Source organism: Pelobates fuscus, chromosome 8 (assembly GCF_036172605.1).
Source record: "Pelobates fuscus isolate aPelFus1 chromosome 8, aPelFus1.pri, whole genome shotgun sequence".
NCBI lineage: Eukaryota > Metazoa > Chordata > Amphibia > Anura > Pelobatidae > Pelobates > Pelobates fuscus.
In genome coordinates this window covers 180,101,365-180,118,697 of record NC_086324.1, presented here as the reverse complement: position 1 = coordinate 180,118,697, position 17,333 = coordinate 180,101,365, and the positions used below count along the sequence as shown (strand labels likewise).

The window sequence follows — 17,333 nt, the reverse complement described above, 5'->3', positions numbered from 1 at the left end:
ATACTGAGAGTGAACGTTACACACAGACAATACTGAGAGTGAACGTTACACACAGACAATACTGAGAGTGAACGTTACACACAGACAATACTGAGAGTGAACGTTACACACAGACAATACTGAGAGTGAACGTTACACACAGACAATACTGAGAGTGAACGTTACACACAGACAATACTGAGAGTGAACGTTAGACACAGACAATACTGAGAGTGAATGTTACACACAGACACAATACGGAGAGTGAACGTTACACACAGACAATACGGAGAGTGAACGTTACACACAGACACAATACGGAGAGTGAACGTTACACACAGACACAATACCTGTTGGCACTATATAAATGGCAATAATAATAATAATAATAATAATAATAATAATAACAACAGAGAGTGAACGTTGGCAATAAGAACCAATACTGACAGTGAACGTTACACACAGACACAATACGGAGAGTAAACGTTACACACAGACACAATACGGAGAGTAAACGTTACACACAGACACAATACTGAGAGTGACCGTTACACACAGACGCAATACTGAGAGTGACCGTTACACACAGACGCAATACGGAGAGTGACCGTTACACACAGACGCAATACGGAGAGTGACCGTTACACACAGACGCAATACGGAGAGTGACCGTTACACACAGACGCAATACGGAGAGTGACCGTTACACACAGACGCAATACGGAGAGTGACCGTTACACACAGACGCAATACGGAGAGTGACCGTTACACACAGACGCAATACGGAGAGTGACCGTTACACACAGACGCAATACGGAGAGTGACCGTTACACACAGACGCAATACGGAGAGTGACCGTTACACACAGACGCAATACGGAGAGTGACCGTTACACACAGACACAATACGGAGAGTGAACGTTACACACAGACAATACTGAGAGTGAACGTTACACACAGACAATACTGAGAGTGAACGTTACACACAGACAATACGGAGAGTGAACGTTACACACAGACAATACGGAGAGTGAACGTTACACACAGACAATACGGAGAGTGAACGTTACACACAGACAATACGGAGAGTGAACGTTACACACAGACACAATACGGAGAGTGAACGTTACACACAGACACAATACGGAGAGTGAACGTTACACACAGACACAATACTGAGAGTGAACGTTACACACAGACAATACGGAGAGTGAACGTTACACACACACACACAATACGGAGAGTGAACGTTACACACACACATAATACAGAGAGTGAACGTTACACACACACATAATACAGAGAGTGAACGTTACACACACACATAATACAGAGAGTGAACGTTACACACACACATAATACAGAGAGTGAACGTTACACACACACATAATACGGAGAGTGAACGTTACACACACACACAATACGGAGAGTGAACGTTACACACACACACAATACGGAGAGTGAACGTTACACACACACACAATACGGAGAGTGAACGTTACACACACACACAATACGGAGAGTGAACGTTACACACACACACAATACGGAGAGTGAACGTTACACACACACACAATACGGAGAGTGAACGTTACACACACACACAATACGGAGAGTGAACGTTACACACACACACAATACGGAGAGTGAACGTTACACACACACACAATACGGAGAGTGAACGTTACACACACACACAATACGGAGAGTGAACGTTACACACACACACAATACGGAGAGTGAACGTTACACACACACACAATACGGAGAGTGAACGTTACACACACAATACGGAGAGTGAACGTTACACACACAATACGGAGAGTGAACGTTACACACACAATACGGAGAGTGAACGTTACACACACAATACGGAGAGTGAACGTTACACACACAATACGGAGAGTGAACGTTACACACACAATACAGAGAGTATACGTTACACACAATACCGAGAGTGAACGTTACACACAGACACAATACGGAGAGTGAACGTTACACACAGACACAATACGGAGAGTGAACGTTACACACAGACACAATACGGAGAGTGAACGTTACACACAGACACAATACGGAGAGTGAACGTTACACACAGACACAATACTGAGAGTGAACGTTACACACAGACAATACGGAGAGTGAACGTTACACACAGACAATACGGAGAGTGAACGTTACACACAGACACAATACAGAGAGTGAACTTTACACACAGACAATACGGAGAGTGAACGTTACACACAGACAATACGGAGAGTGAACGTTACACAAAGACAATACGGAGAGTGAACGTTACACAAAGACAATACGGAGAGTGAACGTTACACAAAGACAATACGGAGAGTGAACGTTACACACAGACACAATACAGAGAGTGAACATTACACACAGACAATACTGAGAGTGAACGTTACACACAGACACAATACTGAGAGTGAACGTTACACACAGACACAATACTGAGAGTGAACTTTACACACAGACAATACGGAGAGTGAACGTTACACACAGACAATACGGAGAGTGAACGTTACACAAAGACAATACGGAGAGTGAACGTTACACAAAGACAATACGGAGAGTGAACGTTACACAAAGACAATACGGAGAGTGAACGTTACACACAGACACAATATTGAGAGTGAACATTACACACAGACAATACTGAGAGTGAACGTTACACACAGACACAATATTGAGAGTGAACGTTACACACAGACAATACGGAGAGTGAACGTTACACAAAGACACAATACGGAGAGTGAACGTTACACACAGACAATACTGAGAGTGAACGTTACACACAGACAATACGGAGAGTGAACGTTACACACAGACAATACGGAGAGTGAACGTTACACACAGACAATACGGAGAGTGAACGTTACACACAGACAATACGGAGAGTGAACGTTACACACAGACAATACGGAGAGTGAACGTTACACAAAGACAATACGGAGAGTGAACGTTACACAAAGACACAATACGGAGAGTGAACGTTACACACAGACAATACTGAGAGTGAACGTTACACACAGACACAATACGGAGAGTGAACGTTACACACAGACACAATACTGAGAGTGAACGTTACACACAGACAATACGGAGAGTGAACGTTACACACAGACAATACGGAGAGTGAACGTTACACACAGACAATACGGAGAGTGAACGTTACACACAGACACAATACAGAGAGTGAACTTTACACACAGACAATACGGAGAGTGAACGTTACACACAGACAATACGGAGAGTGAACGTTACACAAAGACAATACGGAGAGTGAACGTTACACAAAGACAATACGGAGAGTGAACGTTACACAAAGACAATACGGAGAGTGAACGTTACACACAGACACAATACAGAGAGTGAACATTACACACAGACAATACCTGTTGGCACTATATAAATGGCAATAATAATAACAATAATAATAATAATGGCAATAATAACAATAACGGAGAGTGAACGTTGGCAATAAGAACCAATACTGAGAGTGAACGTTACACACAGACACAATACGGAGAGTGAACGTTACACACAGACACAATACTGACAGTGAACGTTACACACAGACACAATACTGACAGTGAACGTTACACACAGACACAATACTGAGAGTGAACGTTACACACAGACACAATACTGAGAGTGAACTTTACACACAGACAATACGGAGAGTGAACGTTACACACAGACAATACGGAGAGTGAACGTTACACAAAGACAATACGGAGAGTGAACGTTACACAAAGACAATACGGAGAGTGAACGTTACACAAAGACAATACGGAGAGTGAACGTTACACAAAGACAATACGGAGAGTGAACGTTACACACAGACACAATATTGAGAGTGAACATTACACACAGACAATACTGAGAGTGAACGTTACACACAGACACAATATTGAGAGTGAACGTTACACACAGACAATACGGAGAGTGAACGTTACACAAAGACACAATACGGAGAGTGAACGTTACACACAGACAATACTGAGAGTGAACGTTACACACAGACAATACGGAGAGTGAACGTTACACACAGACAATACGGAGAGTGAACGTTACACAAAGACACAATACGGAGAGTGAACGTTACACAAAGACACAATACGGAGAGTGAACGTTACACACAGACACAATACGGAGAGTAATTATAAAAAAAAAAAACAGAGTGAGGAAGACAGAATGATCTATAAGATTAGGCAGAAAGAGGCTAAGCAAGTTATAAGAGCTTCCAAATCACACACAGAAGAGAAAATAGCACAGTCAGTAAAAAAGGGGACAAAACATTTTTTAGATACATAAATGAGAAAAGAAAAGTAAAACAAGGATTAGTTAGATTAAAAACAAAAGACGAAAGGTATGTAGAAGAGGAAAAAGGTCTAGCTGACTGCCTCAATGAATATTTTTGTTTGGTATTTACAGATGAAAATGAAGGAAAGGGACCTCAGTTAAGAAAAAGGATAAATGAGTAATTTATTACACGTGAGTTTACAGAGGAAGAGGTTCTATTTCAACTGTCAAAAGTAAAGACAAATAAGCCAATGGGGCCTGATGGAATACACCCAAAGCTATTAAAAGAGCTTAGTGGTGTACTAGCAAAACCATTAACAGATTTATTTAACCAATCTTTGATAACAGGAGTAGTCCCAGAAGATTGGAAGTTGGCGAATGTTGTGCCCATTCACAAGGTAATAGGGAGGAGTCGGGCACCTATAGGCCAGTAAGCCTTACTTCAGTAGTGGTGAAAGTGATGGAAACCATGTTAAAGGATAGGATTATTGAACATCTAAAAACACACGGATTTCAAGATCAGAGACAACATGGGTTTACTTCAGGGAGATCATGCCAAACTAATCTTATTGATTTTTTTTGATTGGGTAACTAAAATTATAGATCAGGGTGGTGCAGTAGACATTGCTTACCTAGATTTCAGTAAGGCTTTTGACACTGTTGCACATAGAAGGCTTATCAATAAACTGCAATATTTAAGTTTGGATTCCAATATTGTTGAATAGGTAAGGCAGTAGCTGAGTGACAGGCAACAGAGGGTTGTAGTCAATGGAGTATATTGAAAGCTTGGGCTTGTCACCAGTGGGGTACCTCAGGGATCTGTACTTGGACCCATTCTCTTTAATATTTTTATTAGTGATATTGCAGAAGGTCTTGATGGTAAGGTATGTCTTTTTGCTGATGATACTAAGATATGTAACAGGGTTGATGTTCCAGGAGGGATAAGCCAAATGGCAAATGATTTAGGTAAACTAGAAAAATGGTCAGAGTTGTGGCAACTGACATTTAATGTGGATAAATGCAAGATAATGCATCTTGGACGTAAAAACCCAAGGGCAGAGTACAGAATATTTGATAGAGTCTGTAACGGCACCCCCAGCCATAAGGGGGGTTAAACCGCCGTTTAGGAGATCTTCCCTTCCAGAGATACAGGCAGCTACTGTAGAACACCAATCTCCCGAACTGAGAAACACACGAATTTCCCAAACTCCCGAACCGGAACCATATGAAGCCTATCAAACATACGAACACTCCATACATACGAAGGGGAAAAACCATACGAATTGGTTTACACTCCCGAACCAGCCAATAGTCAAACCATACGATTTAATTCCCCCAAAAACGAGACAAAGCTCGAAAGGTGATCTGCTTTAATGTGGGCTACCTGCCCGGTATTTATGCAGGTCTCCCACCTGGTGGACACTCCCCTAGGGGACCAAATGGGAGACTGTGACAAGGACATTGTAACAACCAATCACAGAGTTACACACATAGCCATTCCCCTTTAATTACCCAGGACCCTCTGCTCTGCCCGGGAGATAATTGTGAAGTAATTCAATTATCTCCCAGGACAGAGCCTAAACGCCATTTTAAATGACAATGACAAAATGCATAAAAATACATAACTTTACAATATTATACTATAATACCGGCATTTAACGTGTCCCTAGATAGCTGGGATCTGAGCGTACAAAACTACCGAATAGCACTCAGATCCTATGCATACAGTTCAAACGTTACACACAGACACAATACGGAGAGTGAACGTTACACACAGAATACGGAGAGTGAACGTTACACACAGACACAATACGGAGAGTGAACGTTACACACAGACACAATACGGAGAGTGAACGTTACACACAGACACAATACGGAGAGTGAACGTTATATTGCTGCATGTGAGACTGTCTCTCTCTCAGTCAGTCAGTCAGTCAGTCTCTCTCTCAGTCAGTCAGTCAGTCAGTCTCTCTCTCAGTCAGTCAGTCAGTCAGTCTCTCTCTCAGTCAGTCAGTCAGTCAGTCTCTCTCTCAGTCAGTCAGTCAGTCAGTCTCTCTCTCAGTCAGTCAGTCAGTCTCTCTCTCAGTCAGTCAGTCAGTCAGTCAGTCTCTCTCTCAGTCAGTCAGTCAGTCTCTCTCTCAGTCAGTCAGTCAGTCTCTCTCTCAGTCAGTCAGTCAGTCTCTCTCTCAGTCAGTCAGTCAGTCAGTCTCTCTCTCAGTCAGTCAGTCAGTCTCTCTCTCAGTCAGTCAGTCAGTCTCTCTCTCAGTCAGTCAGTCAGTCTCTCTCTCAGTCAGTCAGTCAGTCTCTCTCTCAGTCAGTCAGTCAGTCAGTCTCTCTCTCAGTCAGTCAGTCAGTCAGTCTCTCTCTCAGTCAGTCAGTCAGTCTCTCTCTCAGTCAGTCAGTCAGTCTCTCTCTCAGTCAGTCAGTCAGTCTCTCTCTCAGTCAGTCAGTCAGTCTCTCTCTCAGTCAGTCAGTCAGTCAGTCTCTCTCTCAGTCAGTCAGTCAGTCTCTCTCTCAGTCAGTCAGTCAGTCTCTCTCTCAGTCAGTCAGTCTCTCTCTCAGTCAGTCAGTCAGTCTCTCTCTCAGTCAGTCAGTCAGTCTCTCTCTCAGTCAGTCAGTCAGTCAGTCAGTCAGTCAGTCTCTCTCTCTCTCTCTCTCTCTGTCTCTCTCTCTCTCTCTCTCTCTCTCTCTCTCTCTCGGTCGGTCATAGCTTCTCACCCCTCTCCACCTCCTTCCGCCATCTTTACAACGGAAATTACTCGCAGTGGTGACGTCATCAGGCTGCGCCTGGGTTGCCAGGAAACAGAACAAACCGGAAGTGGGAAACCGATTTTCTGCGCGGGTTATAAGTGAGAGACAGCCAGACCGACCCCTGAGTGTGAGTCCACATAGTGAGAGACAGTCGGGGACATTCAGAGTGAGTCCACATCGTGAGAGACAGTCGGGGACATTCAGAGTGAGCCCACATAGTGAGAGACAGTCGGGGACATTCAGAGTGAGCCCACAAAGGGAGAGACAGTCGGGGACATTCAGAGTGAGTCCACATAGTGAGAGACAGTCGGGGACATTCAGAGTGAGTCCACATAGTGAGAGACAGTCGGGGACATTCAGAGTGAGCCCACATAGTGAGAGACAGTCGGGGACATTCAGAGTGAGCCCACAAAGGGAGAGACAGTCGGGGACATTCAGAGTGAGTCCACATAGTGAGAGACAGTCGGGGACATTCAGAGTGAGTCCACATAGTGAGAGACAGTCGGGGACATTCAGAGTGAGTCCACATAGTGAGAGACAGTCGGGGACATTCAGAGTGAGCCCACATAGTGAGAGACAGCCAGACCGACCCCTGAGTGTGAGTCCACATAGTGAGAGACAGTCGGGGACATTCAGAGTGAGTCCACATCGTGAGAGACAGTCGGGGACATTCAGAGTGAGCCCACATAGTGAGAGACAGTCGGGGACATTCAGAGTGAGCCCACAAAGGGAGAGACAGTCGGGGACATTCAGAGTGAGTCCACATAGTGAGAGACAGTCGGGGACATTCAGAGTGAGTCCACATAGTGAGAGACAGTCGGGGACATTCAGAGTGAGCCCACATAGTGAGAGACAGTCGGGGACATTCAGAGTGAGCCCACAAAGGGAGAGACAGTCGGGGACATTCAGAGTGAGTCCACATAGTGAGAGACAGTCGGGGACATTCAGAGTGAGTCCACATAGTGAGAGACAGTCGGGGACATTCAGAGTGAGTCCACATAGTGAGAGACAGTCGGGGACATTCAGAGTGAGCCCACATAGTGAGAGACAGTCGGGACATTCAGAGTGAGCCCACAAAGGGAGAGACAGTCGGGGATATTGACAGTGAGCCCACAAAGGGAGAGACAGTCGGGGATATTCAGAGTGAGCCCACATAGTGAGAGACAGTCGGGGACATTCAGAGTGAGCCCACAAAGGGAGAGACAGTCGGGGACATTCAGAGTGAGCCCACAAAGGGAGAGACAGTCGGGGATATTCAGAGTGAGCCCACATAGTGAGAGACAGTCGGGACATTCAGAGTGAGCCCACATAGTGAGAGACAGTTGGGGATATTCAGAGTGAGCCCACATAGTGAGAGACAGTCGGGACATTCAGAGTGAGCCCACAAAGGGAGAGACAGTCGGGAACATTCAGAGTGAGACCACAAAGGGAGAGAGACAGTCGGGGACATTCAGAGTGAGCCCACATAGTGAGAGACAGTCGGGGACATTCAGAGTGAGCCCACATAGTGAGAGACAGTCGGTGACATTCAGAGTGAGCCCACATAGTGAGAGACAGTCGGGGACATTCAGAGTGAGCCCACATAGTGAGAGACAGTCGGTGACATTCAGAGTGAGCCCACAAAGGGAGAGACAGTCGGTGACATTCAGAGTGAGCCCACATAGTGAGAGACAGTCGGTGACATTCAGAGTGAGCCCACATAGTGAGAGACAGTCGGTGACATTCAGAGTGAGCCCACATAGTGAGAGACAGTCGGGGACATTCAGAGTGAGCCCACAAAGGGAGAGGGACAGTCGGGACATTCAGAGTGAGCCCACATAGTGAGAGACAGTCGGTGACATTCAGAGTGAGTCCACATAGTGAGAGACAGTCGGTGACATTCAGAGTGAGTCCACATAGTGAGAGACAGTCGGGACATTCAGAGTGAGTCCACAAAGGGAGGGACAGTCGGTGACATTCAGAGTGAGTCCACAAAGGGAGGGACAGTCGGGGACATTCAGAGTGAGCCCACATAGTGAGAGACAGTCGGTGACATTCAGAGTGAGCCCACATAGTGAGAGACAGTCGGGGACATTCAGAGTGAGCCCACAAAGGGAGAGGGACAGTCGGGACATTCAGAGTGAGTCCACATAGTGAGAGACAGTCGGGACATTCAGAGTGAGTCCACAAAGGGAGGGACAGTCGGTGACATTCAGAGTGAGTCCACAAAGGGAGGGACAGTCGGGGACATTCAGAGTGAGTCCACATAGTGAGAGACAGTCGGGACATTCAGAGTGAGCCCACAAAGGGAGAGACAGTCGGGGACATTCAGAGTGAGTCCACAAAGGGAGGGACAGTCGGGGACATTCAGAGTGAGCCCACATAGTGAGAGACAGTCGGTGACATTCAGAGTGAGCCCACAAAGGGAGAGACAGTCGGGACATTCAGAGTGAGTCCACATAGTGAGAGACAGTCGGGGACATTCAGAGTGAGCCCACATAGTGAGAGACAGTCGGTGACATTCAGAGTGAGCCCACAAAGGGAGAGACAGTCGGGACATTCAGAGTGAGTCCACAAAGGGAGAGACAGTCGGGGACATTCAGAGTGAGCCCACATAGTGAGAGACAGTCGGGGACATTCAGAGTGAGTCCACATAGTGAGAGACAGTCGGTGACATTCAGAGTGAGTCCACAAAGGGAGGGACAGTCGGGACATTCAGAGTGAGTCCACAAAGGGAGAGAGACAGTCGGGGACATTCAGAGTGAGACGACATAGTGAGAGACAGTCGGGACATTCAGAGTGAGCCCACAAAGGGAGAGACAGTCGGGAACATTCAGAGTGAGACCACAAAGGGAGAGAGACAGTCGGGGACATTCAGAGTGAGCCCACATAGTGAGAGACAGTCGGGGACATTCAGAGTGAGCCCACATAGTGAGAGACAGTCGGGGACATTCAGAGTGAGCCCACATAGTGAGAGACAGTCGGTGACATTCAGAGTGAGCCCACATAGTGAGAGACAGTCGGTGACATTCAGAGTGAGCCCACAAAGGGAGAGACAGTCGGTGACATTCAGAGTGAGCCCACATAGTGAGAGACAGTCGGTGACATTCAGAGTGAGCCCACATAGTGAGAGACAGTCGGTGACATTCAGAGTGAGCCCACATAGTGAGAGACAGTCGGGGACATTCAGAGTGAGCCCACATAGTGAGAGACAGTCGGTGACATTCAGAGTGAGCCCACAAAGGGAGAGACAGTCGGTGACATTCAGAGTGAGCCCACATAGTGAGAGACAGTCGGTGACATTCAGAGTGAGCCCACATAGTGAGAGACAGTCGGGGACATTCAGAGTGAGCCCACATAGTGAGAGACAGTCGGTGACATTCAGAGTGAGCCCACAAAGGGAGAGACAGTCGGTGACATTCAGAGTGAGCCCACATAGTGAGAGACAGTCGGTGACATTCAGAGTGAGCCCACATAGTGAGAGACAGTCGGTGACATTCAGAGTGAGCCCACATAGTGAGAGACAGTCGGGGACATTCAGAGTGAGCCCACAAAGGGAGAGGGACAGTCGGGACATTCAGAGTGAGCCCACATAGTGAGAGACAGTCGGTGACATTCAGAGTGAGTCCACATAGTGAGAGACAGTCGGTGACATTCAGAGTGAGTCCACATAGTGAGAGACAGTCGGGACATTCAGAGTGAGTCCACAAAGGGAGGGACAGTCGGTGACATTCAGAGTGAGTCCACAAAGGGAGGGACAGTCGGGGACATTCAGAGTGAGCCCACATAGTGAGAGACAGTCGGTGACATTCAGAGTGAGCCCACATAGTGAGAGACAGTCGGGGACATTCAGAGTGAGCCCACAAAGGGAGAGGGACAGTCGGGACATTCAGAGTGAGTCCACATAGTGAGAGACAGTCGGGACATTCAGAGTGAGTCCACAAAGGGAGGGACAGTCGGTGACATTCAGAGTGAGTCCACAAAGGGAGGGACAGTCGGGGACATTCAGAGTGAGTCCACATAGTGAGAGACAGTCGGGACATTCAGAGTGAGCCCACAAAGGGAGAGACAGTCGGGGACATTCAGAGTGAGTCCACAAAGGGAGGGACAGTCGGGGACATTCAGAGTGAGCCCACATAGTGAGAGACAGTCGGTGACATTCAGAGTGAGCCCACAAAGGGAGAGACAGTCGGGACATTCAGAGTGAGTCCACATAGTGAGAGACAGTCGGGGACATTCAGAGTGAGCCCACATAGTGAGAGACAGTCGGTGACATTCAGAGTGAGCCCACAAAGGGAGAGACAGTCGGTGACATTCAGAGTGAGTCCACAAAGGGAGAGACAGTCGGGGACATTCAGAGTGAGCCCACATAGTGAGAGACAGTCGGGGACATTCAGAGTGAGTCCACATAGTGAGAGACAGTCGGTGACATTCAGAGTGAGTCCACAAAGGGAGGGACAGTCGGGACATTCAGAGTGAGTCCACAAAGTGAGAGAGACAGTCGGGGACATTCAGAGTGAGACCACAAAGAGAGAGGGGCAGTCGGGGACATTCAGAGTGAGACCACAAAGGGAGAGGGACAGTCGGGACATTCAGAGTGAGTCCACAAAGGGAGAGACAGTCGGTGACATTCAGAGTGAGCCCACAAAGGGAGAGACAGTCGGGGACATTCAGAGTGAGTCCACATAGTGAGAGACAGTCGGTGACATTCAGAGTGAGCCCACATAGTGAGAGACAGTCGGTGACATTCAGAGTGAGCCCACAAAGGGAGAGACAGTCGGGACATTCAGAGTGAGTCCACAAAGGGAGGGACAGTCGGGACATTCAGAGTGAGTCCACAAAGGGAGAGACAGTCGGGGACATTCAGAGTGAGTCCACAAAGGGAGAGAGACAGTCGGGGACATTCAGAGTGAGTCCACAAAGGGAGGGACAGTCGGGACATTCAGAGTGAGTCCACAAAGGGAGAGACAGTCGGGGACATTCAGAGTGAGACCACAAAGGGAGAGAGACAGTCGGGACATTCAGAGTGAGCCCACAAAGGGAGGGACAGTCGGGGACATTCAGAGTGAGCCCACAAAGGGAGGGACAGTCGGGGACATTCAGAGTGAGCCCACAAAGGGAGAGACAGTCGGGGACATTCAGAGTGAGCCCACAAAGGGAGAGACAGTCGGGGACATTCAGAGTGAGACCACAAAGGGAGAGAGACAGTCGGGACATTCAGAGTGAGCCCACAAAGGGAGGGACAGTCGGGGACATTCAGAGTGAGCCCACAAAGGGAGGGACAGTCGGGGACATTCAGAGTGAGCCCACAAAGGGAGAGACAGTCGGGGACATTCAGAGTGAGCCCACAAAGGGAGAGACAGTCGGGGACATTCAGAGTGAGTCCACAAAGGGAGAGACAGTCGGTGACATTCAGAGTGAGTCCACATAGCGAGAGACAGTTGGATATATTCAGAGTGAGCCCACATAGTGAGAGACAGTCGGGGACATTCAGAGTGAGTCCACATAGTGAGAGACAGTCGGGGACATTCAGAGTGAGTCCACAAAGGGAGAGACAGTCGGGGACATTCAGAGTGAGCCCACAAAGGGAGAGACAGTCGGGGACATTCAGAGTGAGCCCACAAAGGGAGAGACAGTCGGGGACATTCAGAGTGAGTCCACAAAGGGAGAGACAGTTGGATATATTCAGAGTGAGCCCACATAGTGAGAGACAGTCGGGGACATTCAGAGTGAGTCCACATAGTGAGAGCCAGTCGGTGACCTTCAGTGTGAGCCCACAAAGGGAGAGACAGTCGGGGACATTCAGAGTGAGCCCACAAAGGGAGAGACAGTCGGGGATATTCACAGTGAGCCCACAAAGGGAGAGACAGTCGGGGATATTCAGAGTGAGCCCACAAAGGGAGAGACAGTCGGGGGCATTCAGAGTGAGCCCACATAGTGAGAGACAGTCGGGGGCATTCAGAGTGAGCCCACATAGTGAGAGACAGTCGGGGGCATTCAGAGTGAGCCCACATGGTGAGAGACAGTCGGTGACATTCAGAGTGAGCCCACATAGTGAGAGACAGTCGGTGACATTCAGAGTGAGCCCACATAGTGAGAGACAGTCGGTGACATTCAGAGTGAGCCCACATAGTGAGAGACAGTCGGTGACATTCAGAGTGAGCCCACATAGTGAGAGACAGTCGGTGACATTCAGAGTGAGCCCACATAGATAGAGACAGTCGGTGACATTCAGAGTGAGCCCACATAGTGAGAGACAGTCGGTGACATTCAGAGTGAGCCCACATAGTGAGAGACAGTCGGTGACATTCAGAGTGAGCCCACATAGTGAGAGACAGTCGGTGACATTCAGAGTGAGCCCACATAGTGAGAGACAGTCGGTGACATTCAGAGTGAGCCCACATAGATAGAGACAGTCGGTGACATTCAGAGTGAGCCCACATAGTGAGAGACAGTCGGTGACATTCAGAGTGAGCCCACAGAGTGGTGTTAGACCGTTTCATAGGGGAAGAGACACTGTAAGCTACAGAGAGCCCCAGCATGCAAGGCTCTCATTATTGTATATAGGAATAAAAGAAACAAAAAGGCAACGCTACATTAAAAGCAGACATTAGGACACACAGACAATGTGATGGCATTGAGTCCCTCATAATTAGGAATAACAGCGTTTTAAATGGCAAATATAGTGGATTTAGAGAAATTCACACCTTGATTATTGTAGTTTGAATTTTTCATCTATTAACTGCAAATCTGTGTTTGACCATTCCCCTTAATTGCAAATGGAGTGTCCGTAAATGTTCGGGGATATCAAAGCGTGCATGAGAGAGATGTACATAGGCAATGAGTTCCAAATGAGTGAAGTGGATGTGTCTGTCTCTTATCTGTGTGGTAGCTGGGACATGATGTACAGTACATATCTTACATGGGGGCTTGTCTGCTTCTGCAGGATGGACAAATACCATGTTTTACATCTTATTGGGGAAGGTTCCTTTGGACGTGTCTACAAGGGCCGGAAGAAGTACAGTGGGGAGGTGAGTTCATTGTAATATTTATGGTGCAAACAATTCTTTATAAAAAGTGTTTTAACAGTAAACAATCTTCGTATATTGAGATTTCTCTGTTTCACATGCATCCAGGAATGCTCATACAATACGTAGTAATAAACCATCCTCAAAAACTGCAGGTAACCGGAGATTGAAATCAACAGGGAATTATACTTTTAATGTAAACATTTTAAAAGTCTGTTTCTGTTATTATGACATTACATTTTGGAATTTTCTGGTGAATCCTGGCTTTTTTTCCCACAGCCGCGGTGTTCTTGAGGTGTACCCCCCAATTTCCTTATTATAGCAAGGAAATGAGAGTGAAGTTCTGGGATTCGAGTTTAGATTATATGAGTGAGAAAACCTACATTGTGATTCACTTAAATCACAATGCAGGATGCTTGATATCTCCACGGCACATAGAAAAAGAAAAAACAAAACCGCAAAGTCAAACCTGCACTATTACTTGTGTTTATTTTTCATTTACGTGTGTTCGGAAGCATCCCTGCATTATAAGGATTTGTGTCTGTCTTTATTTTAGATGATTCACAATGTTGTCCCCATCTATAGTTATTATTATTATTATTATTATTACCATTTATATAGCGGCAACAGATAACGTAGCGCTTTACAATATTATGAGACTGGATTTAACTATAAATAGGACAATTACAAATAAACTTACGGGAACAATAGGTTGAAGAGGACCCTGCTCAATCGAGCTTACATTCTGTAACGGACCGTTTTGCTCACCAGAGGTTAAAAACCGTTTAGGCGATAATCCCCTTCCAGATAGACAAGCAGCTACTGTAAGCACCAATCTCCCGACCTGAAAACACATGAACCCTGGAAATATCTGAACAGAAAAACCATGCAAAAGGGTTACACTCCTGGCAGTCAGCATACAATCCAATTCCCCCAATAACGAGACGACACTTCGCTTTGACGGTTAAGCAGATACTGACTGTACTGGCACATACAGTCTCTTTTATTCCCAATCCACAAACATAGTACAGCCCACAGAGTCTTACAGAACAACCAATCAATCCGTATGTCATGATTCGGGGAACCTAACACGCTAACAGGTCACAGATAGTAAAGGGTGCAGTACCGGTCCTTAGAATGGCCGGGCTAAGCACACTAAGAATAGTCAGGAGACAAGCCAAGTAATGGGAGCCAGAAAACAGGAGAACGAGAAACAAGCCGAGGTCAAAGGAATGGAGAAAGCAGGAGAATCGGAATAACAAGCCAAATATAAGGTAACCAGAGAGACACACGAGCAAAAAGCAATACAGGAATCAAAGACCACAACAGGGCACTGAGAGACAGGAAATGTAAGTATTTAAATCCTGTGCTTAATTCTGATTGGATAACTTCCAACCAGAATTAACATTCACACGTGGGGGATATCTATACCTCCCACTGTGATTACTGTGCTGTAGCTTTAACGCCGGGTCACGTGAGTGACCCCGGCGTTTAGATAATTGTGCCGGCTCCCAGCGTGCAGCGTTATACATGCTGCCGCTGGGAGGGGGGAAGGACGACGCGAGCGGCGTGTCAAGAAGAGAAGACCTGACAGGTGAGGGGAGAGGGAACCGAGGGTGACTGCTGCGAGAGGATTGCAGCCTCCCCTCACAGCCGCCCGCGGGACCCTGACATTACCCCCCCTCGAGGACCGCCCGGAAGGCAGGAAGCCAAAGGCTTCAAAGGAAACCGCGCATGAAAGGAGCGGACCAAAGAGGGTGCGTGCAAATCAGAGATAGAAACCCAAGACCGCTCCTCAGGACCGTAACCCTTCCAATCCACCAGGTACTGCAACCGACCCCGAGAAAAACGAAAATCGAGGAGAGCAGCCACCTCGTACACGTCACTAGAGACCGCGCGGAGGGAATCGGGTCGCCCGAGAGGACCAGAGAACCGATTACAGAGCAAAGGCTTCAAAAGGGAGGTGTGAAACGTGTTAGGTACATGCATGGAAGGAGTAGGACACGGGATTCACCCTCCGCAATACCCTATAGGGGCCAAGGAACCTGGGCGCAAATTTCATCGAGGGAACCCTGAGGCGGAGATTCCTAGAGGACAACCAAACATTATCACCCGGAGCATAAGAAGGAGCCGCACACCTACGGCGATCAGCGAATCTCTTCTGAGCAACCGCTGCACGAGAGAGAGCAACATGGACCTGATCCCACATCTTCCGTAAGGAGGCGAGGTGCTCGTCCAAAGCGGGCATTCCCTTGTCGGAGAATACACCGGGAAGGATAGAGGGTTGGAACCCCTAAGCAACCATAAAAGGACTTAAGCCAGTAGACGAATGTGTCACAGTATTCCTGGCGAATTCAGCCCAGGGAAAAAGATGAGACCAGTTGTCTTGGTGTGCATTCGTGAAGCAGCGTAAATACAACTCCACAGACTGATTAGCCCGTTCAGCAGCTCCATTAGATTGTGGATGATAGGAGGACGTAAACGACAAGGAGATCCCCATCTCAGCACAAAAGCCCTTCCAAAACCGAGAGACAAATTGAGAACCCCTGTCTGATACGATATCCAGTGGTATACCATGCAACCGGAACACCTCTTTGGCGAACACCTGAGCCAACTGAACCGCAGAAGGAAGTTTCTTAAACGGAATAAAGTGCGCCATTTTAGAGAACCTATCTGTCACAGTCAAAATTACTGTCTGTCCATCAGAGGAAGGAAGATCCACAATAAAATCCATGGATAAGTGGGTCCAGGGTTTCTTGGGTACAGATAGGGGCATCAGGAGTCCCCGGGGTTTAACATTAGGCGACTTACACTGTGTACAGACACGACAAACCTGCACATAATCCACCACGTCTTGTTTAAGTGAAGGCCACCAAAACTGTTGAAGGAGACCCTTGTACGTCTTGGTAATCCCCGGATGACCAGCAGTTTTGGCGGTGTGAAATAAAGCTAACAACCTTTTTCTGTCTTTTACTTTCACGTATAGTCTACCAACAGGTGTCTCCGAGGGTGCTTGGATTTGGTATGTCTTGATACTATCAAGGAAAGGAGACAAAATAACCAAACGAGTAGCAGCTATTATCTGAGACGCAGGTACAATGGGTTCGGGAGCGGGGGCAATAGACTCCAAAGGTTTGTACTGTCGGGAGATAGCATCAGCTTTGACATTACGGTAACCAGGCCTATATGTAATAACGTACTGAAAGCGTGAAAGAAATAAAGGCCATCTAACCTGCCGAGAGGGCAATCTTTTAGCATCTGCTATATAGGAGAGATTCTT

General features: G+C 47.2%; 2 protein-coding genes across 6 annotated transcripts in view; one reads left to right on the top strand and one right to left on the bottom strand.

The window, feature by feature from the left end:
- Positions 1–7,054, bottom strand: part of RNF25 (ring finger protein 25) — a 55,320-nt gene extending 48,266 nt beyond the window's left edge. The window contains exon 1 of the mRNA XM_063430953.1: positions 7,014–7,054. Within this exon, the coding sequence (XP_063287023.1) occupies positions 7,014–7,036 (23 nt within the window). The 5' untranslated portion in view covers positions 7,037–7,054. The remainder of the gene's footprint in view (positions 1–7,013) is intronic.
- A 45-nt stretch (positions 7,055–7,099) lies between these two features.
- Positions 7,100–17,333, top strand: part of STK36 (serine/threonine kinase 36) — a 139,880-nt gene continuing 129,646 nt past the window's right edge. For 2 of the 5 annotated variants that reach the window (XM_063430946.1, XM_063430942.1), the window contains exons 1-2: positions 7,622–7,644; positions 13,972–14,056. In XM_063430946.1, coding sequence (XP_063287016.1) covers positions 13,973–14,056 — 84 coding nt within the window. In that variant the 5' untranslated portion in view covers positions 7,622–7,644; position 13,972. Of the gene's footprint in view, positions 7,145–7,621; positions 7,645–11,229; positions 11,268–13,971; positions 14,057–17,333 lie in introns of those variants that run through there. The other 3 variants (XM_063430943.1, XM_063430944.1, XM_063430945.1) reach the window with 3 other exon arrangements.